This window comes from Fusarium keratoplasticum, chromosome 5 (assembly GCF_025433545.1).
Source record: "Fusarium keratoplasticum isolate Fu6.1 chromosome 5, whole genome shotgun sequence".
Lineage (NCBI taxonomy): Eukaryota > Fungi > Ascomycota > Sordariomycetes > Hypocreales > Nectriaceae > Fusarium > Fusarium keratoplasticum.
The window spans coordinates 3,866,303-3,888,543 of record NC_070533.1 but is presented as its reverse complement, the minus strand read 5'-3'; the positions used below and the strand labels follow the sequence as shown (position 1 = coordinate 3,888,543).

Here is a 22,241-nt window from a genome sequence, read left to right as displayed (position 1 = left end):
GCCCATTGCGACAGCCCGACAGACCCGGTTGAATTAATAATGCTGTCCCCACGGCGAGGTCTATTTATGTGTGGAGTTGTGCCATCTTTAGACGTCTACCCCAGATTGATAAACCCAGTTTTGATCAGTGATCAGTCATACACGCAGCAAACATGGCCCAGGCGGATATTATTCTCTACACCAACCATCGGTGCCCCTGTAAGTGCTCACACTGCCTGGCCGGGACATGTACTGACGAACCCAGTCGCCCACAGGGCTCACATCACCCTCGCGGAACTCGGCCTCTCCTACAAGGAAGAGATCATTGACCTAGACACCCCGAGGACCCCCGAGTACCTCAAGGTCAACCCCCGCGGCCTGGTGCCCTCCATCTCCTACAACGGAGAGATCATCACCGAGTCCGCCATCGTCGCCCAGTTCCTGGCCGACACCTACCCGTCCGACTTCCTGCCTGCGTCGTCGGACCCCAAGGGTGCTCTCACCCGGGCAAGGATCAACTTCTTCACGGATGCGTGGTCGACCAAGGTTCAGTCGCATATCTTCAAGCTCACCTACTCTGCGTCTGTGAGCGAGGAGGTGGTCAAAGACGCTACCGCCAGCATCGTCAAGGAGATTGAGCCTCTCCTCTCCAACGCTGCGCCCTTCTTCAACGGCAGCGACAAGCTCACATTCGCCGAGGTGAGAGCCTACCCATCCACACGTATACCAATGGATGTCTAACAAAGCAACAGGCAATCGTCGCGCCCTTTGTCATCCGCTTCTTCACCCTGAGCAAGCACGGTCTCGTCCCCGCCAGCTTTCTCTCGACTCTTGAGAAGGAGGCTCCCAACTTTTACAAGTGGGCTCAGGCTGTGAACAAGCACCCGAGTGTGCTGTCCATCTACAATGAGGATGTGATTGTCGATGGTACCAAGAAGCGGATTGCCAAGCTCAAGGCTCAGGCTTGAGTGGCCCAGGCATGAGTGAAATGGGAAGACGGTGATACGCAGACAGGATGATGATATCACGGCAGTTCAGAATATGAAGTTACGAAGAACATTTGTCAATCTTATGAAGTGCATTTCTCAATCTCATGATGACATTGTCACATCCACTGAGTAGTATTGGCGGTCGCGGCAGCTGGATCCCATCAACACCATGGGCAAACATGCAGTGTTGGTAAGATTGAGTGACATTATCCGCCAGCGACAAGTCTCACTATTCCCAGCCTCCAGCTACCACGCCTCTGCTGCAAGGTACAATGCACCACTTACTCGAAGCCACGAGTCATATCGTGTCCTCGCAAACATGTACTCCCCATCACCCGACTCGACCTGTCGTAGCACTGGGATCCTCAGCTCCTTCGTCCTCTAGTGTAACAGATATCAATGCATCTCAGGACCATGCCGACCACGTGGGCCAATCTCTCCGACGAAACTCAATGGAAGGGACTCAAGCAAAGCAAAGCAATCAACCCATTTGTGTCTCCTTTAAACACCCCTGTAACAGAGCTCCAAGGGTAGACACAAATACCCACACAGCCCCTGTGCCAAGCAACACTTGGCTCTGCAGCACTATTTAATGCTGCCAATCAACTTGCCCCTGCCCAGAGAGCCAAGCGTTCCAAGTGGAGAAGACCCCTTGTCGTTAATCCCGCTCGATTTCCCTGTTCCCTTGACAAAATCCAGGGAACATCAACGACTAATTTTAAACACCAACAAACGCGCGGCTCAGAAACCAGTGGCGCGTCTTTGAATCTCTAATCCGTCGAGAGATCCTGTCAAGAAACCATGTAACCCCCCGGCAAGCCTCTCCCGCTTGACCTTGGCAAAGTCTCCAAGTGGAGTTTAATGGTGACACACCGTCCGACGGTGGTTGATCTTGGCGGGTCAGGGAGGCGAACGAAAAACCCTTGAAATTGCAGGGCCTCATGGATCTCCAAGAGCCGTTCCAGAGTTGGAGATGGCCTCCTGAGTTTCCCCGGCACGGTCCCTCTTCTCCTTTCCCGCTTCTTCCTTCTTCTGTCCTTTGTTTCTTTCCTTTCTGTCCTACATTTCTACTCTCCTGTTTGCTCTCTGACGCGTCTCAGTAGACGAGTTTCTTCTTTTTACTTTCTGTCGTTGTTTGTTTGCTCTTCATTGTCACTCCTTACTCTTGAGCGTTTCAGTCTAGCTCGTCCACTCCTTGACCGCGACAGACATTTATTCACTCCTTTTCCCGAATTGTCATGCAATAGATCCTCTTCGATACTGACACCCAAAATGTTCTCCCGCTTCCTCCTCCCGGCCGCCGCCATCCTCGGCCTCGCGGCCGCCCAGACTACGTCCGAGTGCAACCCCCTTAACCAGACCGACTGCGATCCCAACCCTGCCTTTGGCACGACGCACCGCTGGGACTTCAACAGCACGCCCTCTGCCGACCTCTGGGAGACCATTGTCGGCGATGTCCCCTACGACAAGGACCACGGCGCCGTCTTCTCCGTCAAGAAGCAGGGCGACTCCCCCACCATCCGCACAAACTTTTACTTCTTCTTTGGCCGCACCGAGCTCCATATGAAGGCTGCTCCTGGAAAGGGCATCATCAGCTCCATGATGTGGCTGAGCGATGACCTTGATGAAGTTGATTGGGAGCTTCTGGGTGCTAATGACACGCACGCCTCGACAAACTACTACGGCAAGGGCGTTGAGGACTTTACCCAGGCGGGATGGCATTACATGAAGGACGGCATGCAGGAGGACTACCACAACTACACCACTACCTGGACAAAGGACCAGCTGAACTGGTATATCGACGGCGAGGTTGTGCGAACCCTCAACTATGCGGATGCCAAGGGTGGAGAGGCGTATCCTCAGACCCCAATGAGGCTGAGCATTGGTATCTGGGCTGCTGGAGATCCTACCATGCCTGAGGGAACCCGTGAATGGGCTGGTGGTGGTGAGTTCCTCGACTTCACTAACAAGATGAGCACCACGCTGACCATGTGCAGATACCGAGTACGACAAGGGCCCTTACAGCATGTACGTCAAGTCTGTTCTCGTGGAAGACGCCAGCACCGGCAAGGAATACGTCTATGGCGACAAGTCCGGCAGTTATGAGAGCATCGAGATTGTCAAGTAAGACCTCACTCCACAACACATAAGCCCTCCTTCTAACATATCTAGGGGCAACTCGACCGCTTACGAGAACCTCCACAAGAAGCCCAAGGAAGCAGACAAGACAACGGGCGAAAAGTGGGAAGCCCTCCCCACGAGCACCAAGACAGCCGTGTACGGCGGAGGCGTCGCCGTCGCAGCGGTCGGCGTCAGCGCCCTCGCCTTCTACTGGCTCCGACAGCGCCGCGCGGGCGCGAGCGAGGCCAAGGCCGCCGAGGTGGCCGAGCAGGAGAGGACGGACCTCATGTCTTACCGGGCGGGAGAGGACACGACGAACCAGGGTCACGAGTACAGCGCGGCCCGCTGGCAGAAGCTTTCCACTTGATAACAAGTATGGATGCTACGTTGGAAAGTTTTGAGAACAAACCACGCAAAGCATTTACACCTGTTGTCAATCCCTCTTGGGGCAATTTTCTTGATTTCTTTTATTTTAATCGGCATTTCAGGGTTATATACAACACACAGGAACAATCATCACAATCATAGGAATCACATTTTTTAGCTAGGCGTTGCAAACAGATAAACTCGTAGGCGTTAGAAATAGAAAGCGAAATCTCACTTCACACTCTAAAACAATCCAATGAGAGTCTTGGGACCAAGTGGCAACGAAAAGAATATTCTAGACTTGCCAATGTCAAGAAGGATTCGGCGCCAGTGTCAAAAAATTGTCAATTTTGTCAGCGCAAGGGCGCGTGTGTCGTCCGGGTATTAACACAGGTACTTGGGTTAAAGCCGTCTCCGTTGTCGGGGCTAAAAAAGTTGAAAAGATTTAATTGAGGATAACCCAGATTCACCTCGAAAAGAACAAATCTGTATCAATTCAACTCAGCTTTACATTGTTCATACTCGTATTTATCCTCAATCTCATAGCAAGCGTTCATCCATCAAGCATATCACCATCAACCTTAGGAGCCACCACATACTCATCCACCTCAGCCCTCTCACCACCTAGACACTCAACACCAAATCTCATCTTACCACTTCCATCATGTCTCTCACCTTCCGCCCCGCTACCCCCGCCGACATCCCTCCAGTCCTCTCTCTCGTCCGCTCCGCCTACCGCGGCGACTCGTCCCGCGCCGGGTGGACCACAGAGGCCGATCTCGTCGCCGACGACCGCATATCAGCCGAGTCCCTCCACGCCAAGATCACCGACCCCAACGGCGCCGTCATGCTCGCCTTTTCCACCTCCACCTCCGGTACTTCAACCCCTCAGTCCGACTCTGACGCGGATCGCGACCCTAGCCTTGTCGCCTGTTGTGAGGTTGGTCGTCGTGACGGAGATCACGCCTACTTTGGCCTCTTTGCCGTGTCACCCGAACTACAGGCTGCTGGCATCGGTAGACAGGTTCTTCAACGTGCTGAAGAGCACGCCAAGAAGGAATGGGGCTCACGTATTATGAACATGTGGGTTATCTGGAAGCGCGAAGAGCTCATCGCCTGGTATGTCCGAAGAGGATATCGTATTACCGGTGAGAAGGCGCCCTTCCCTTATGACCAGCTTGTCAATGGCAGCGCGCTCAGGGACGATTTGTACTTTGAGATCTTGGAAAAGGAGTTGTAACGTGCGGGACACATCAAACGACTATAGAACCAAGTTAGACAAGATGAATAGACAGGGCAACCACTTATCACATTGGATGAAAAGAGTCACGTCGACTCAGTATGTGTGAACCATCCAAACCAATCACTGGTGTCAATAAAGGCACAGACATGAACGTGAAATCATCATGGGCTATCTCGGTCCATTGTGAACCCTTATATACACTTTTAGACGTGTCCCAAATTCCAATCGCTTTGCATACAATTTTCCTTTCTCTTTGGGTATATTTGACCAATTTACTGGCCCTCAACCTGCTTGAGGATGCCCTCGAGGTTGATGCTCTTGGGTCGCTCAATGGGCAGACCCAGAGCTCGGTCCCAAACCAGCTGGGCAAGAGGTCCCAGACCTCGGGACACACCGAAGGTGGCGGTGTAGTAGAGGGTCTCGTGGAAGCCGTAGTGGTGGAACAGGACACCAGAGCTGCTGTCGACGTTGGGGTAGGGGTTCTTGGTCTTGCCGTGCTTCTTGAGCACCTCAGGGGCGATCTGGCTGTTCTTCTGCACAAGCTGGAAGACGGGGTCCTGAGCAATCTCAGGGCGAGCGGCAGCATAGTCCATGAGAGCCTCGAATCGAGGATCGGGCTTTCGGAGGACAGCATGGCCGTAACCGGGAACGACACGGCCCGAGTTGAGGGTGGACCAGAGGTAGTCGTTAACATCCTGCTCAGTGTACTTGGCAGGGATGGCCTCCTTCATCTGGAGGATCCATCGGAGCACCTCCTGGGCGGCAAGACTATTGTACAGGTTAGTACTATGTCAACTGGCATGGAAGTCAAACTTACCCGTGGAGGGGACCGGCAAGACCCTGAAGACCGGCACTGTAGGACAGGAAGGGGTCGGACAGAGCACTGCCAACCAGGTGAGTGGCGTGAGCAGAGACGTTACCACCCTCGTGGTCACCGTGGAGAGCAAGGTAGAGACGGAGGAGATCCTGGAAGTTCTCGTTCTCCTTGCCACCCTTGCCAAGCATGGCAGCAAAGTTGTAAGACCAATCCTGCTCGAGGTCAACCTCGGCGGGGAGAGCACCACCACCACGGTAGGCGTTCTGGTAGATCTTGGCAGCAATGGTGGGCAGCTTAGCCAGGAGGGAGATGCAGTCATCAAAGGTAGGCTCCCAGTAGTCGGCCTTGTTCAGACCCTGCTCGTAAGCCTTGGCAAACTTGGACTCATAGTTGAGAGCAGACACAGCCATGGCGAATTGAGTCATGGGGTGGAGGTCCTTGGGGAAGTTGTCGAGCATCTTGGCGACAAACTCGGGGATCTGAGCCTTCTCAGCGAGCTCGCGAGAGAAGACGCGGATCTGGTTGGTCGAGGGGACCTGGCCAGTGAGGAGCAGCCAGAACATGGCCTCGGGGAGCATCTCGGTGCCAGTCTTGCCCTTGGGGAGCTCCTTCTGGCAGTCCTTGATGGTACGGCCGTGGAAGCGGATACCCTCGTTGGCGTCGAGGACGGAACCCTCCCAGACCATGGCCTTGAGGCCACGCATGCCACCAAGGGTATTCTCGACCTTGACCTCGCCGATGGTCTTGTTGGCATGGGCCTTGACCTTCTTCAGGAGCTCTCGCTTGGCGGGGATGGCCTCGCGGAGAGTGGCCTTGAGGTCGGGCTCAGCAGTGGCATAGCCGCGGGCGCCGACAAAGGCGGCACGGGTGAGGGGCTGTGAGAGAGGTTGTAAGTCCGAGTTCAAACAATCACATGTAGATCTGTACAAGACGCACCTTGAGCGAGCCAAGAGCCCGGCGGGAAGTCGTCAAATTGAGGGCCATTGTGAGATTGTGCGAGAGGAGATGAATTGGGAGAAGAGAAGGGAGAAGGACGAGGAGAAAGGTGAGGTAGGGCAGGTATGCATTGGAACTGAACTTGGGCCGCGGCTTCCCTGCTATAAACGAATTGAAGCGGCAATGGGGACTTTGCCTGAAGGGCAGGTGGGGGTTCCGAGCAGTGTGCGTCTGGGGTAAGCCGGGTGGAATAGCGGGGGAGGAACTGCAGCTGGTGTTTGCTCTATTTTGTCATGCGGGGTCGGGTCAGTGCTGTCTGTGCTTTTTTTTTTGAGTGCGTCATGGTTGGTTGGCGGCGTGCGGAGAAGGGAAACTTACAGCCGGTGAGAATTGTTATCAGGGTGATTGAATGACGAGATTGCGAGTGAAGAATATGTTTTTGAAGCATATAAACACTATACAAAGTATAACAGTGAATACCAAATTCGAATATCAATTCCTCTTCTCCTTCATCAAACATCTACCCTCCCCCCCGGACAACAGGCACCCAGCCATCCAATCTCCCACGGGTATACCAAGCCTCGACAACCGAGGACAACCGCCACGAACCGGCTGCTGAATGCCACGGCTCAAACACACGACATCCACGGTGTCCCAGGCCAATCACGTTCTTTTACTCAAACCGCCGTAGCTCCGTCATTGGTCAATTCGTCGTCTCGTCGGCAATGTCCCTCGTCCTTAACCAAGGCTCTGCTGACATGAACACGTTGAGAGTCAAGTACCGAGCGAAGCGTGAACCCCAAGGGCAGGGAGCCCTTTTTTTGTCTGGTTCGCCTCGTACGATCCTGGGGAATTGGAGACATTCTCTCGGCTACGGAGCTCGTATTCGGCGACCGACGGTCATCGAAGTTGGGTCAGTGTTTGTTCATTTCTTACCTTGGATGACCTTCAGCTGTGTAAGCTAGGCTCACAGATCATGGATCCGGTATCGCAGGCCAATACTTGTAGATAACAATTCCTCAAAACTATTACCGAAAAATGATAGCCAGTGGCATGTTCTACCGCTTTAATAGGTTATTGTCGTGCGATATCGCTTCCATGGTGTTGTGGTTTACACAGCTTGTTGGAGCTATCACGGACCACGGTCATTATTCATCAGCCGAGCTCCATCGCTAATCCCAGCCCACCTCTTGCATCTATAACCCTTCTCTACACCACCACACCCTCGTCCTCTTCCTCCCTTTCTCGACACACCCTGTCGGATTTCTGGAAGTTGAAGATTGATCCCTCAAGATGATGCGCAGAATATCCACTCGAGCTCCTCGGCAATTGCTCTCTGTCGCCTCCAAGCCCCGAGGTCCCGCCCTCTTCCTCGCCGCCCGCGCCCTGTCCACCTCGTCTGTCGCTAGAATGCCCCTCCACAGCAGCCACGCGACTCAGCCCGCCGATGCCTTCCAGCTTCTCCCCGAGTCGCAAAAGGTTGGCGAGGCTGAGGACCGTCTGTACGAGGCTACTGTCAAGGAGATCGAGGCCTGGTGGGCGTCGCCTCGCTATGAGGGCATCAAGCGTCCCTACAGCGCTGCTGATGTCGCCTCCAAGCGCGGCACGCAAAAGATTCAATATCCCAGCTCTGTCATGGCTCAGAAGCTCTTCAACCTCATTCAAGAGCGCCAGGCCAAGGGCGAGCCCATCCACACCAGTAAGCACATCTTCCAGCACCAGACATTCTCAGACTAACACTACATAGTGGGCGCTATTGATCCCGTCCAGATGACCCAGCAGGCCCCTCACCAAGAGGTTCTCTACATCTCTGGCTGGGCCTGCTCCTCCCTCCTCACCTCGACCAACGAAGTTTCCCCCGACTTTGGCGACTACCCCTACAACACCGTCCCCAACCAGGTCCAGCGCCTGGCCAAGGCCCAGAACATGCACGACCGCAAGCAGTGGGATCTCCGTCGCAAGATGACCCCCGAGGAGCGCGCAAAGACTCCCTACACTGACTACCTCCGTCCCATCGTCGCCGACGGTGATACTGGCCACGGTGGTCTCTCTGCTGTTCTCAAGCTTGCCAAGCTGTTTGCTGAGAACGGTGCTGCTGCTGTTCACTTTGAGGATCAGCTTCACGGTGGCAAGAAGTGTGGTCACTTGGCTGGCAAGGTCCTCGTCCCCATCGGCGAGCACATCAACCGCCTTGTCGCCACCCGTTTCCAGTGGGACGTCATGGGTTGCGAGAACCTCGTCATTGCCCGAACCGACTCCGAGTCTGGCAAGCTGCTCTCCTCGGCCATTGACGTCCGCGACCACGAGTTCATCCTCGGTGTCGCTGACCCCTCGATCGAGCCCCTCGCCGAGACCATCCAAGCTATGGAGGCCGACGGCGCTGTCGGCGCCGAGATTGATGCTTTCGAGGCCAACTGGGTCAAGAGCACCAAGCTCGTCACCTTCGACGAGGCTGCCGTCGCACACATGCAGAAGGAGGGCGTTGCCCAAGCCCAGATCGATGAGTACCTCGCCGAAACGGCCAAGGACCGCGACATGGGTATCTCGCGCCGTCGCCACCTTGCCGACAAGTACACCAAGACACCCGTCTACTTCAACTGGGACGTCCCGCGCACCCGCGAGGGTTTCTACCACTACCGCGCCGGCATGGAGGCCGCCACCAAGCGTGCGCTCGCCTTCAGCCCCTACGCCGACCTCCTCTGGGTCGAGACTGGCGACCCCAACGTCGAGGTGGCCGCTAAGCTCGGCCGTACCGTCCGCGAGGTGAACCCTGGCAAGGGTCTCGTCTACAACTTGTCTCCCTCATTCAACTGGATGGCCCACGGCTTCACTGATGAGACGCTCAAGTCGTTCATATGGGACATTGCGCGCGAGGGCTTCGTGCTGCAGCTCATCTCCCTGGCTGGTCTTCACTCCAACGCGACCATCACGACAGAGCTGGCTCGCAACTTCAAGACGGAGGGTATGAAGGCGTATGTTGATCTCGTGCAGCGTCGTGAGAAGGATCTCAAGTGTGATGTCTTGACACACCAGAAGTGGAGCGGTGCCAGCTACATCGATGGCATCCTAGGAGCCATCCAGAGCGGCAGCTCGAGCAGCAAGAGCATGGGTGAAGGCAACACTGAAGGACAGTTCCATTAGAGTATTGGGTGAAGGGTGTATAGGGTGAAGAGATGGAAAAGCATGGGTCGGAGTTAGGGCTGATTTTGTATATATCACTTGGTACCATGTGAATGCTACGAGATTATGAGCAGGCAGTGTCTTTATGCATGTTTTCACTAAACTCGATGTAGTTTAAAGTCATTACATTCAATCTCATGCTATTCGTTACTAGTTCCCTCACTTTTGACCCATCTCATCAACTACCACCCGCTTACAGAGAGTCCTTGAGGGCGTTGTTCTGAGGAGGAGGAGCGGCAGGGCCCTCAGCAGTGACATAGGCCTTGGTCATGCCACCATCAACAGCAAAGTCATGACCATTGACAAAGCTCGACTCATCACTAGCCAGGAAGACAACAGCATGCGCCTGCTCAACAGCCTCACCGAACCGACCCATGGGGAAGTGAACCTCTCGCCTATGACGCTTCTCCTTGTCATCACCGAGCCAATCCTGCAGCAGAGGCGTGTTGAGCGGCGCAGGGCAGAGGTTGTTGAACCTGTATCCCTCCCTGGCGTGAACCATGGCGAGCTCACGGGTGAGAGCGAGGACAGCACCCTTGCTGGCGGTGTAGGCCAGCTGAGGGGTGGCAGCACCGACGAGGGCGACGACAGAGGCTGTGTTGATGATGCTGGCCTTTGTCTTTTGGTGGCGGCGGAGCGAGAGCACGGCGTGCTTGCAGCCGAACCAGACGCCCTTGACGTTGATGTTGTGAGTCAGGTCCCAGATGTTCTCGGGGGTGTTGACGGCGTCGTCGTCCTGAGCGTGCATGATGCCGGCGTTGTTGAACATGACATCAATACCGCCCCAAGAGTCGAGAGTCTCAACCATGGCCTTGACCTCGGCCTCCTTGGAGACGTCGCATTTCTAAAGAGTCAGTGATGCTTGAGTAGAGAGTGAGGAGAGGCTTACAAAGATCTCGACGCGGGGAGCGTTGGGGACGAGCTGCTTGACCTTGGCAGCAGCCTTTTCAAGAGCAGGCTGAGAAATATCAGACAAGAGAACGGAAGCACCCTCCTTGGCAAAGAGGATGGACGTCTCAAGGCCAATGCCACTAGACACACGTTGTCAGTTGTGAAGGGAGGTGAAGAGTCAAGACACCTACCCGGCAGCACCGGTGATGATGGCGTTCTTGCCGGCAAGGCGGCCACGGGTCTGAGAGTCTGTGACGGCAGGCATTTTTGAAGTAAAGTGAAGAATAAGGTTGAACTTGAGATGAAAAGAAGACGGCGATGGACTGGGTTATTAAAGGAATTGGTGTTGTGATACAGACAGCTGTGAGGGGCAAGACAAAAGTGGCGGGGTCGGTGTGGGTGTCTTATCAAAGAAAGTTCGATAAGGATAGAAGACACGGAAAAGAAAGTCAGTTGATGACCCTAGATATAGACGAGAAGAAAGAAGAGAGAGTGAAAGCAAAAAAGCAACAAAAGGTCGTCTGATATTCGCTACGCTGTTCGTTTCCCCGTCAAGTGAGGGGCATTCGATTTCCGACAACGGGGCTGTTCTTCCACGAGGCCCATATCGTTGGCTAATGCTAAGCCCCTCATCGCGGCTATTGTTCATCTCTCCCGTACAGTGACGTCTCATACTGTATGGATCGTGACGGGAGCTTATCAGCAGTGCCATGCGGTGGGGGGATAGCAGAGATGTTGGCCGATGTAAGCGCGGTAAGCTGTCATTTCTGTAGCGTGGGATTGGCTTTGTGATCTATCCGATACTGTACTGTAGAGGAGACCGCCTAGCCAGTAAGGACAACCTCTTGGATGATCACAGTGTTCTCGACGTCGCTCAATGAAGCTTCTATCGGCATCGTCAGATCCAGGGTCCAGATCTCATGCAGCATCCCTGCAAAACCCGATGTCGGCACTGGGTCACGAGACGAACTGATCCAAAACGATGTCCCAATCATTCATTAGCGGTGTCCCTCGTGCACACTGTAAGACCGCGCGGCTACGGGACAACCCCAAGATGCCGCGATAATAGATTCCCCAGGTTTCTGGATTGCTTCTTTTTGAGATACAGCCGCCATTAGCTCCATTGAAGCTGTGTGATCGCGGCTCCTGTCAAAGAGGCTCTGTGTGCCGGTCGGTCCGAGCTTTTTGGGGTGAATGGTGGGTGCCGATGCGGGGTGACGATGATGGTTCAGCGCGGCAATGCTAAATGAAGCCATCCTGGTCGCGTGGCATTTCTGGGACCTCTGCGAGATGAACGTGCCAGATCTCAAGCTATGACGCGATCTGGGCATTCCCTGTGCAACTGTTGGTTCTGCAAGCAATTGACACCTATGTACCCTCTATCTGCGTATTACAGTACATGTTCAGCCTCGTTAATACCTGTTTAACCATCGTGACCGAATCAAGCCTCACAACCTATACCCGTCAAGTCCTAGGGCGGCACGCGCACCGAGGAGCCGTGGTCCCCCACATTGCCGCTCTTGACGTCACTGAAGCCTTATCGGTCTGTGTCCTGCTTATCGTAGCCGCGCTGGGCTTCACATGGATCCTAAACTTGATTCATCCAGCTGAGATACCTACCCCTCCCCATCCCGTGTCCCTCATCTTCTCCTTTTTGTCCTTTTTTATCGCGGCTTCGATCTGTTGAGCTCCATCTTTGTTGCTTTTCCCGCTTTCCCGCCCTCAACTCCACCTCAACCGCGCGCGCGCTCCTCCACAGAGAGCTTCAGCTTGAGCTTTGAGCTTCGGCTCCACGACGACTTACTTCTTTCTCCCAGACTCTAAACAGCTCAACACGACCTTGTCATCTTATCTACTTTAAAACCGTCGCATAATCCTTCCTCCAACATCCAACACCCAACTCTTCTCACCCTCACATACACATCTCTAGAGCTCCAAGCTCATCAACCACCAAAATGGCCTCCGAACTCTTCCCCGACACCATAACCCCCGAAACCCTCCCCCAACTCCTCCAATCCGATGCCATGGTAAAAGTCGCCGGCGTAGACGTCGACGGCATCCTCCGCGGCAAGCTCGTCTCCAAGAAGAAATTCCTCTCCATCGCCGAGGCAGGCTTTGGTTTCTGCTCAGTCATCTTTGGATGGGACATGCACGACAAGACGTACATCCGCGAGCTCAAGATCTCCAACGCTGAGAATGGTTATCATGATTTGCTTGCTGTGCCGGATTTGTCAACTTTTAGGAGGATTCCTTGGGAGGATAATGTTCCCTTCTTTTTGGTTGATTTTCTTGATCCGGATACCAAGAAGCCTATTTGCGCTTGTCCGCGCGGTTTGATCAAGACACAACTCGACAAGCTTAAGAGCCACGGTTACGGTGCAATGGCAGGCGGTTAGTCTCCCCATCACACTATGCACTCCCATCAACTAACAAACATCAGCCGAATATGAATTCTACCAGTTCAAGAACCCCGACCCCTCAACATCCTCCCCAGCCGCCTACCTCCAAGAGAACCCCCCACACCAGCTCCCCGCCCTGACCGAGGGCATGTTTGGCTACTCCCTAACTCGCCCCGTGCACAACCAAGAGTACTACTACGACGTCTTCAAGACGTGCGCCCAGTTCTCGTGCGACATTGAAGGCTGGCACACAGAGTCCGGCCCAGGAGTGTTCGAGGCTGCTCTCGAGTTTGGAGAGATCTCGCAGATGGCTGACCGTGCTGCGCTGTTCAAGTACGTCGTCAAGAGTGTTAGCACAAAGTATGGTATCACGCCTTGCTTCATGGCGAAGCCCAAGCAGGGACTTCCTGGAAATAGCGGCCACATGCACGTTTCCCTCGTCGACAAGACGGGCAAGAACCTCCTCGCCCGCGACACACTCGACGAGAACGCGAAGTGGAAGGACATCGCCGGCCTTTCCGATCTCGGCCGTCACTTTCTCGCCGGCATCCTCGTCGGTCTCCCAGACATAATGCCCCTCCTCGCTCCGACAATCAACTCGTACAAGCGCCTCGTCGAAAACTTCTGGGCACCCGTGACCGTCTCTTGGGGTCTTGAGCACCGCGCAGCCTCAATCCGCCTCATCACCCCGCCAACCTCCAAACCCTCAGCCACGCGATTTGAAGTCCGAGTCCCCGGCGCCGACACGAACCCTCACTTTGTGCTCGCTGCGGTTCTCGGCTGCGGCTGGCGCGGCGTCGAGAAGAAGCTCGAGATCCCCACCCCGCCGCTCGCCATGGGTCAAGACGTCGGTGGTGAGGCGGACAATGGCGAGAGGCTTGCCAAGAGTCTCAAGGAGGCTACAGCGCGCTTCATGGCCAAGGGCAGCATCGCGAGGGAAGTGTTTGGCGATGACTTTGTGGAGCATTTTGGTGGCACAAGAGAGCACGAGATACGTCTGTATGACGAAGCTGTAACGGATTGGTAAGTTAAACCCACCCCAAACCTCGTATTACACTCTCAACTAACATGATTCCAGGGAAATGAAGCGCTACATTGAAACGGTCTAGTTAGCCGGTGCATGGAGTTGTCATTGTTTACTGTATTGTCGATTTAGAGCGTATTTGTTGGGTACATGTCTGTACCATGAGCCATGCTTGAAACGAATTGAATTGAGATGAATCCAATCATCGGGAGCCATCCTGGGGACCGAAAGATACCCAAGAATAGCTTATATTGTTGTTCAAGAGCGGGTTATTGTCTCTTTAGATTATTGCAATCCATCACTTGAAGTGCCATCTTGATTGTAATTCGCAACGCTTTAACCCTGAGCTATCTACTCAAACAAGTGATCTTGCGATCCCCTCGTTATAATATCCATCATGCCCATATCCATATCCTATCCAAAGACTCCAGGGACGGTCTCCATCCTGATAGATGCCTCTCCAGTATACATCAAACCCTTCCCGTGTTGTACATCCAGCCAGCAAGTAGACTCCTGTTCCCGCTTACAATCAGTGTCTGGATATCCGTGTCTCATCCAAGACGATATGCAGTAACAATACCCAAGAACACCTCCCAATGGTCATATATGTCTCGCGCATACAAGTACACCCGTCTCTTCCTCTAATACACCATCATGAATAAAGCCACAATGCCTCAACGCCGCCTGGGCCAGAAACTCCGTTGGGTCCTTAATCCTTGCCATCATTCGTCCTCACTATCGTCAAATGGTTTTCGCGCCGTAATAAAAGTCCTGGTCCAAGTCAATACTGGTTCTCGAGATTTGTGAAGCTCAACTTACACCTTGGCATAACTGCGCAGCATCGGATCCTGGACTTCCAGCTTGACGCGATCCAGTAGCGCCCTCGTATCGTTTTCTTTCCATCCACACATGCCAAACAGCATCATTGTCCAGTTTTCAAGGCCTGCTACCATGTTAGAACCCTGAAATTCGCATTATCGATAATGGCACATACCCGAGTCAATCATCTCGCCCAAAACCTCGCCCTTCTTTCGGTATACGGGATCCGTCCCCCAGCTCTTCACAGGCAGCCAGTCGACACGCTCCCGGATAGCCTCAGCCCCCAAATCGGCTAGCCACTCGGACACTCTTGGCACAGGGTCAAAGTCAAGGCCCATCTTCATGCACATTCCAACAAAGGTCATCTCGAATTCGAGACAAGCGGCACCAATCTCTGGCTTCTCGCCGGCCATGAGATTCGGAAGATCGGCCTGCTCTGGGTCGACGTCGAAGAAGCGCGGGCGGATCTCGGTAAACTCGAGCTGACCTCCAGGTTCGAGATGGGCGTAAGCTGAGGCCAGCAGAGCGCCCCAGTCGCGGACACCACCACCCACGAGATTCCTCATATGAATAAAGTCGTATGTGGGTGAAGGCCAGGGATCCGTGGCGTCGGCAATCTCAAAGGTGACATTGGGCGGAACGTCCTTGGGTAATAGGGCACTACTGAGGTCAATGCCGAGTATTTCGACCTGAGGGTAACGCTGCGCCATGTCGCATGCCCACAAGCCGCTGCCGGCGCCAATGTCGAGAATACGAAGAGGGTTTTCGAGAGTGTGTTGATCGAAAGGTAGGCGAGTAGCGACGAGGTGGCCGTCTAAGCACAACTTGAACAGTCCATGCTGCAGGGCCATGCGATGCGCCTCGGAAGCATCATTAGGTGTAAACAGCTGACCGGAGCCATGGTAGGTGTGCCCGTATGCGTGGATCGGGGGAAGCGAGTCTTGGGAGATGGTCGAGTAGTTGGAGCTGGTATCGCTAAAGTCGGCATCGTCTTCGGCGGGGCTCATATCGTCGTCAATCTGCAGGCGGTCGATCTCGGGCCACTTGTCGCTAGACTTTGGTAGATCATTTGTGGGAGCAGCAGACGGCGCTTTCGTGTGGGGATGGTCTGGACCAAGACCGGCCATTGTCGCGAGTCTAGGTTGCGACGATCGGCAATGGGAATGAATTGGTGCGCGATGAGGTCGGGATCGTGTTCGCGATACGAGTAGGAAGCTGTACACGTTGGAGTCGTAGTCGGAAAAGTCGTATTCGTCGTCAGTCGCAAGATCGCGAGGTGTCAGCAGAAGAAGGAGGAGCAAGTATTCGGAGCATGTGCGGGATCGGTCGTGATTAATAGTGGGCGCGCATCCATAGCCATGAGGGACCTAAGCGGAAAAGCAAGGAAAAGAAAGAAGCACAAGAAAAGAGGGGATGAGGAGGAGAAAAGAGAAGAGAAGTAAAGATGGAGGAGAGGAGACAATTATTGAAAGCGGGAACTGGAACTGGAACTGGACCTCAATGGAAGCTGGAGAGTGGAGGACGGAGCCGAGTGGAGGTTGTAAGGTCCAGGATGGTCGATGCAGCGCAGTCTCTATCCGTGACCGCGCAGCCTCTCCCGCTTGTTGCTTGCCAGGTAATGCCTTGGGTACCGAGTATCGCGACAATTACCAAGAACCGAAAGGCGAGCGAAATGCGGAATCAAGGCCTGACATCGGCACTTGCACCCATGTTTGCGCGCCTCAGTCCATCGCCTTCGCCGTCGCCGCGAGCCAGAGGAGACTCAAAAGAAACTCAGTGCTTCGCAAGCCCCGACACATTTGACAAGCTCCACTTTTCCTGTTCTTTGGGCTTTTCTATCTGTCTGTTCCCTAATGCGGCGACGGAAGACGTTGGTCTGCAGTGTCTTTAGTACCCGGGCTGTCACATTGTTTGATACTATTAGAAAGTACTTGGTACACCTGCGGGTAGACAACTTCTCCCCTTCAGAGCCGACGTGACGCATCAAGTTGGAGTCGTAGATGTTAGGAACGCGTTCACGAGCCGCACCTTGGGTCTACTCTGGTGCATCTCGGGATGACGCACTCCGAGATCCATGACATGGAGTAGGATACTACGTATGTCTACGTCGTGCATACTCTTTTAGGGAATAGCAATTCAAATCATACACGACGACATCATCACAACTCAATTGCTACTCCCCTGGACTCTTCTAGACTTTTGACGCCCTGAAGAGCCTGGACCAAGGCCCAGCCCCATCTCAATCTGCGACCAACAGCAAATCATCGCTTCTCGCTCGCTCGCCCTGTCATTTTGCTCCTTCTCCAAGGATGGCCCGGTAGTTGCAGTGTCTCGCCCTAAAACATCCCATCCTGATTCGCATAGCCCGGCCTTGATTCCTACTGGCTCATGTCAAAATCTTGTCAAGTCAAAGCTCTCAATGCTACCCAACCCACCATTTTCTAATCGACTTGAATAATTAAGCACATGTCACCGAGAAAGCCCTCGCGATGGCCGAAGATGCCTTTATTAATCCGGATCAACAAGATTGCAGCCCAACCTCTCCTCATCAACCGGCCGCTGGTCAAATGTCTCCTCCCCGCCTTCGGTGGAACCTTGAATGGCTACTGCTCAAAGAGCGCGTGGCCCCCTTGTTCATCTCGGGGTTCTAGACCCAATGGTGGACCTCGCTTCACCTGGGCAAGCTTTGAGTGATGGCGTGACCTGGCATGCCGCCCTCACCTTGGCTGTGTATGCCCAGCAAATCATGTATCAGCACTGGTTGGTTCATCTTGATTTAATCATCGCCGTCGTGTTTCGCCAACCCATGATTCGTGCGCGGCTTCTGCCTCTTTCGCTAAATATCCCCATTGGCTCTTCTTCCCCGACATCATCAGTTGCGGCATCGCCAGGTCTTGGGTTAATTAACACGGCTCGGCGCGGGGCGGCGGCACGGCTCGATAGAATCAGTCATGTGAATCCTGCCAGTAATTGACTCGTCATGTTCATCAAGGGTTGTTTGGAACGGGTCAATTCCTTCTCTCGGTCACTCACCCCGATAACCGCCCAATGCACATCATCCTCTTGATAGATACGGCGTCGGTCGCCTTGTTGGGCAGCCGCCGACATGGAATCGACTCCCTCAAGCACACACGCCTTGCTTAGAATTGTCGCCAACCGCATACGCCTTAATTAATACGCGACGTCTTTGTCTGGACTGCGCCGCTCAGTCACAGATAACGTTGCAGAAAAGACGGCACGACAACCCTCCGCTACATGTCCTATTCGCCGGCTTCTCTTGTTCCGCGCCCGGTTTGTCTCTATTGGTTCTCGGTTGGGCTCGGCCTTGGGATCATCATGACGGTTCGGACGTGACATTCGTGACAGGTCGTTGCTCCACCCGGTCCTTGTCAGTTACGGGGTCGGATAATACGAGATTAAGTTACCCAAGTGGGAGTTGTATCAAGCACGGCAGATGAGCCAAGCGTACCTCTAAGCTTGCTCACAGGCAGGGGAGAACGAAACTCACGTTTCAAGCATCTCAAAGCCGAATATTGTCGAGTTGGACGTCATTGTGCAATATGAGACATGGGAATTACCAGATCCTTGGCTGCCCTGGATAACAAGGTAGTCAAGAGAGCTACTCAAAGACACGACGTCTCGAAGGCACCTTCTGGGCTTGGTAACGTCCCTTTGAGATCAACTTAATCCCTATATAACTCACATGCAAACTAACCGAGCCTGGTCGGTTATGCCAACGTCCCCAGACTGTCGCGCCTGCTGAACGCTAAAGAGGCTATCCCCATGTCTGAGTTCATGCCTTGGCTTTAACCAACAGCTTAATCATCCTACATGTCGCCTTATTAAACACGAAATAGGCACTCATGTATAACTTCATTAAGTCTCCTTGTGGTAGGCTTCTATCTACCCCCCACAGTCTGGGATAATCCTCGAAACTGCCGAGGCAGCGGAAGTCGACCGATGTCTACGCATCAAGTTCCACGACACTTCGCCCAGGCGTCCGCCATGCATCCATCCTGCACTATTCCACGCCATGAATACATAAACCTCACTCTCGAACATCAACATATTCCGATTCTTTCCAGCCTCAGCCCACCTCCACCTTGAGCCTCATCTCAGGCCAACCTTGACTTGCCGGGATCCTCTCACTTTATATCTACATGAAAATGGGGCCCTTCTGTTCACGCCCGTCTCACCCAGCCTGACTTGCACTTCCTCTTGCATCCCACTGCATAGATACGAGACTTCTTAGACCCACGACCCTGTACCGGGACTTTGGCTGAGACCAAGACATGCATGTCCATGTGTAACCAAAGAGCCAAGACATGATAACCACTGCCAAGAAGATCTATCTTGGACACCTCAAAGGGCGATTGACTGAACATGAGACAAAAAGCTGAGATAGTACCATGTTTATGCACGCCAATACCCCTGATATGAATGTAGAGTAGAGTGAAGGAAAACGCCGATGCTATGTCGCGGCCCATGGCCAACAAGTTCAAGGTCAAGAAGTGAGGCCCTGACCAAAAGGTAAACTAAGGTAGTAAGTAGTAGTGTAGTGTAATAGTAGTCAACACATGACCACCAGAAAATAGCTTCGACAAGTACCGACCCAATAGATCAAAGTCCATAACCGTTGCCAGAGACTAAAAAGCCCCTTTGAATGAATGCTCTTTTGTCTTGCGTGTTGAAACCCGGCCCAGAAAAGGCCCACGATCACCGCCCAGCCCGTAAACAAATCAATGCAGACCCAGCCCATGCCTCCCAGTAATATCCAATCCAATCAAACTCATCCAAGACATTCCTCCTCTTGCTTGCGTATCCATCATGACTTTGCGTGGTATCCCATAAGAATCCCCAACTCCATCAAAGATGAGCACCCACCCATTTCATTCTCTCCTTCAACACGATGAGCATGCATACAAAAGGAACTCGCTGCCTCCCATCTTGCCTGGTCTGCTGACCAATGCAGAAAGAAAAACAAGATTTTCGATAAGCATCGCTAGCCTGCCCAACCGTCCCGCGAATGATCCATTTCACCCAACCTCTCCAAACTCCTGGGGTTATAACGAAACTGCCTCCCCGTCCTCGTCTGCTTTCCCAGTATCTGTAGCTCTGTGGCTCAAAGGCCTCTTGGTTGTGGCCCAGCCATATGTTCTCATAAGCACATCGTCATAAGTCGTCTTCATGCGTAGCGTCGAGTTTTGGTGAATTGGCGCGTCTGGCGCTCCCATGCATAGTGGTCTTGTGCTTCATCCCTTACTCCCCTCGTGCTAGGCAGAGTCCTTCTTCTTGCGTTTTCCTCCAACTCTGCCGTCGGTATGTTCGTCATCAGGACTCCATTCTTCTGGGTGAAAATCAGGATTTCCGTAGTGCGCTCGATTCCATACACTATTCTTGAAAGTATTCGTTGTCACCTGGAACGTCGGTTCAGGGAAGTTGTTCTTGCTCTCCTCATACTCAAGTTGAACCGGGCTGAATCGTATGTGGTAGCCAGAACTCGGCGGCGGCATTAGGGAGTTCTGTCGGCCTAGTCCTGATGTTGCGACCATTGGAGGACTAGGACCCATAGCTGAACTGCCAGACAAGGAGGCGGGAGGCGTTGGAGGTTGAGGAGACGCCATGATGGTAGGAGGGGGCGGCGGCGCGGCTTGCGGGGTCGAGACTGGCAGTGTTTCAGGGAACGATGGCATCCACGGGCTCTGCTGCACCGGTGAGAACGGCTCAGCCACCGTACTGGCTGGGGGAGGCGGCGCCAAAGATCCAAGTCCTCCAAACGCAGGGCCTGAGTTGAGACCCGGGATCATAGCCAGTGAGTCAAAGTTGAGCGTAGCAAATTGACCGAGATCTGTTTGAGTCGCCGTGATGTCGGTGTTGTGCGTGAAACCACTCACGCGGTTAACTTGCATCGTGATAGGCGCAACAGGAACTGGCGGGTCTCGGTACAGGATGTCATAGTGGTTAGGTCGGAAGAGCAGGTAGATGATGGGACCAAGGGTGGCGGGATCTTGGCCGTTGGCCTCGTCAGGGAAACGGTATCGGTTGACTTGGGTGCCCGGGCTGCGATCGAGGTACGCTATCTCAAGGACTTGGCCGGCGGGCTTGAGGAGGATGTTGACGAGGGCGATGATGCCAAGATGCTCGATCTCGTGGTCCGGAATTTCGACGAACTGAGCGCAATAGGCTGGAATGCCGATGCCATCATTTACAAAGGCCTCGTATGTCGCGGCATTGCCCTTGAGGTAGGTAGCGGCGAGAAGCCGAAGGTAGTAGATCATGCCATTGGCGGAGCTGGGGTCGTTCCACTTCTCTTGCACCAACATGTGTGCCATCGTGGGGTCGTTGATGCTCTGAGCGACTTGGCGCAGAAGCCCAATCAACTCATCGGCCCAGTCCTCAAAGTAAGAGTAACCCCCAACAGTCGACAACATATGACCCATACTCAAAAGTCGGGCGGCTTCGCCCTCAATCTTGGCCTGATCGCCTGAGTCGACTAGCTTCTCAAAGTAGCTGAATCCAAGTGCTGAAGGCGTGAGACGGTTAGCCAAAATCCGACATGTCACTTGTTGCTGAGACACAAACAGCGGCAGGCAAAGCAAGGGGTGGCTGCTGAAGAAGCGGAGGTGGAAGGAATGCGCTCGTGCCAGACATGTTTGGGAGCTGCGGGACGGGAAACGGGAGCGATTTTGACTTACCTCGCCAGCCACAGTTACCATCTCCTTGGATAGGTCGAAAGTGGGAGTATGTCTGGGGAAGGGTCTGCGGCATCATTTGAGGTCAGTCTCGAGGGCGACTAGGAAGGTTTCGTGGAACACACAATTGTCTTGTCGACATAGACCGGATCGGCTTTGGCGTATTCGTGGGTAATAATGTCGCTCGAGATTTTGTTGCCAACCTTGAGCCCCTGCGAAACCGGAGGTTAGCGATAATGACGCGACGGAGCTGCGATGGAGCTCCATCGAATGCGACTCGCCTCAAGAGCAGGCTGGTAATCCTTAGCAGCAGCCTGCTGAGCGGCCATGTCGTGCTGGCCTTGATCCTCCATCTTGGGAACGACGACTGCGGGCGGGGCAGAGTAGGGTTGTTGTTGCGGATGCGGCGGCTGTTGGTGCTGCTGATGGCGGTGTTGAAGCCGGCGCTGCTGGTGCTGATAGTGTCGCAGCGAACGACTGTCTCGGGTCGCGGGGTTCGGCGGGGGAGAGGGGTTCGAGATAGAAGCTTGCGAGGAAAAGGGCGAGGAAGCTGGGGGAGATGTCGAGGACGAGAGTTGCTGTCGGGGGATCTGGTGAATCAGATGCGACTGAGGCTGTGGCTGTTGGTGGTGGTGCTGCTGCTGCTGCATCGGCGGTGGTGAAGCGTAGAGAAGTCCAGGACCTCCGCCTCCGGCTGACACGGGAAAGGCGAAGTCCAGTTCGGGAGCTAGGCCATAGGACGCGAAGCAGGAGGAGGCGAAGGGTGTGGGTTGAGGCTGGAACAT

General features: G+C 54.0%; 9 protein-coding genes across 9 annotated transcripts; 5 read left to right on the top strand and 4 right to left on the bottom strand.

Moving 5' to 3' along the window:
- Window positions 1-152: 152 nt before the first annotated feature.
- NCS57_00787900 (uncharacterized protein) lies at window positions 153-947 on the top strand (the record flags this gene model as incomplete). The annotated part of the gene is made up of 3 exons (XM_053057715.1): window positions 153-198; window positions 245-678; window positions 732-947. 3 exons carry the CDS (start codon window positions 153-155, stop codon window positions 945-947), a joined length of 696 nt encoding a protein of 231 aa, XP_052913910.1.
- A 1,086-nt stretch (window positions 948-2,033) lies between these two features.
- Window positions 2,034-3,456, top strand: NCS57_00787800 (GH16 domain-containing protein; the record flags this gene model as incomplete). The annotated part of the gene is made up of 3 exons (XM_053057714.1): window positions 2,034-2,913; window positions 2,966-3,092; window positions 3,141-3,456. The coding sequence occupies exons 1-3, from the start codon at window positions 2,241-2,243 to the stop codon at window positions 3,454-3,456; spliced, it is 1,116 nt and encodes a 371-aa protein (XP_052913909.1). The 5' UTR covers window positions 2,034-2,240.
- Window positions 3,457-4,119: 663 nt separating this feature from the next.
- NCS57_00787700 (N-acetyltransferase domain-containing protein) lies at window positions 4,120-4,695 on the top strand (the record flags this gene model as incomplete). Its single annotated transcript, XM_053057713.1, has 1 exon — window positions 4,120-4,695. One exon carries the CDS (start codon window positions 4,120-4,122, stop codon window positions 4,693-4,695), a length of 576 nt encoding a protein of 191 aa, XP_052913908.1.
- Window positions 4,696-4,970: 275 nt separating this feature from the next.
- Window positions 4,971-6,499, bottom strand: NCS57_00787600 (2-methylcitrate synthase, mitochondrial (Methylcitrate synthase); the record flags this gene model as incomplete). The annotated part of the gene is made up of 3 exons (XM_053057712.1): window positions 4,971-5,466; window positions 5,516-6,390; window positions 6,452-6,499. The coding sequence occupies 3 exons, from the start codon at window positions 6,497-6,499 to the stop codon at window positions 4,971-4,973; spliced, it is 1,419 nt and encodes a 472-aa protein (XP_052913907.1).
- A 1,245-nt stretch (window positions 6,500-7,744) lies between these two features.
- On the top strand, window positions 7,745-9,592 carry NCS57_00787500 (Isocitrate lyase; the record flags this gene model as incomplete). The annotated part of the gene is made up of 2 exons (XM_053057711.1): window positions 7,745-8,150; window positions 8,199-9,592. The coding sequence occupies 2 exons, from the start codon at window positions 7,745-7,747 to the stop codon at window positions 9,590-9,592; spliced, it is 1,800 nt and encodes a 599-aa protein (XP_052913906.1).
- Window positions 9,593-9,824: 232 nt separating this feature from the next.
- On the bottom strand, window positions 9,825-10,787 carry NCS57_00787400 (uncharacterized protein; the record flags this gene model as incomplete). Its single annotated transcript, XM_053057710.1, has 3 exons — window positions 9,825-10,475; window positions 10,521-10,662; window positions 10,714-10,787. The coding sequence occupies 3 exons, from the start codon at window positions 10,785-10,787 to the stop codon at window positions 9,825-9,827; spliced, it is 867 nt and encodes a 288-aa protein (XP_052913905.1).
- Window positions 10,788-12,477: 1,690 nt separating this feature from the next.
- NCS57_00787300 (Gln-synt-C domain-containing protein) lies at window positions 12,478-14,030 on the top strand (the record flags this gene model as incomplete). Its single annotated transcript, XM_053057709.1, has 3 exons — window positions 12,478-12,913; window positions 12,963-13,944; window positions 14,000-14,030. 3 exons carry the CDS (start codon window positions 12,478-12,480, stop codon window positions 14,028-14,030), a joined length of 1,449 nt encoding a protein of 482 aa, XP_052913904.1.
- Window positions 14,031-14,667: 637 nt separating this feature from the next.
- On the bottom strand, window positions 14,668-16,131 carry NCS57_00787200 (uncharacterized protein; the record flags this gene model as incomplete). Its single annotated transcript, XM_053057708.1, has 3 exons — window positions 14,940-16,131; window positions 14,765-14,888; window positions 14,668-14,716 (listed from the first exon to the last, which is right to left on the bottom strand). The coding sequence occupies exons 1-3, from the start codon at window positions 15,889-15,891 to the stop codon at window positions 14,668-14,670; spliced, it is 1,125 nt and encodes a 374-aa protein (XP_052913903.1). The 5' UTR covers window positions 15,892-16,131.
- Window positions 16,132-20,037: 3,906 nt separating this feature from the next.
- Window positions 20,038-22,241, bottom strand: NCS57_00787100 (Ubiquitinyl hydrolase 1; the record flags this gene model as incomplete). Its single annotated transcript, XM_053057707.1, has 4 exons — window positions 20,038-21,287; window positions 21,460-21,523; window positions 21,582-21,668; window positions 21,738-22,241. The coding sequence occupies 4 exons, from the start codon at window positions 22,239-22,241 to the stop codon at window positions 20,038-20,040; spliced, it is 1,905 nt and encodes a 634-aa protein (XP_052913902.1).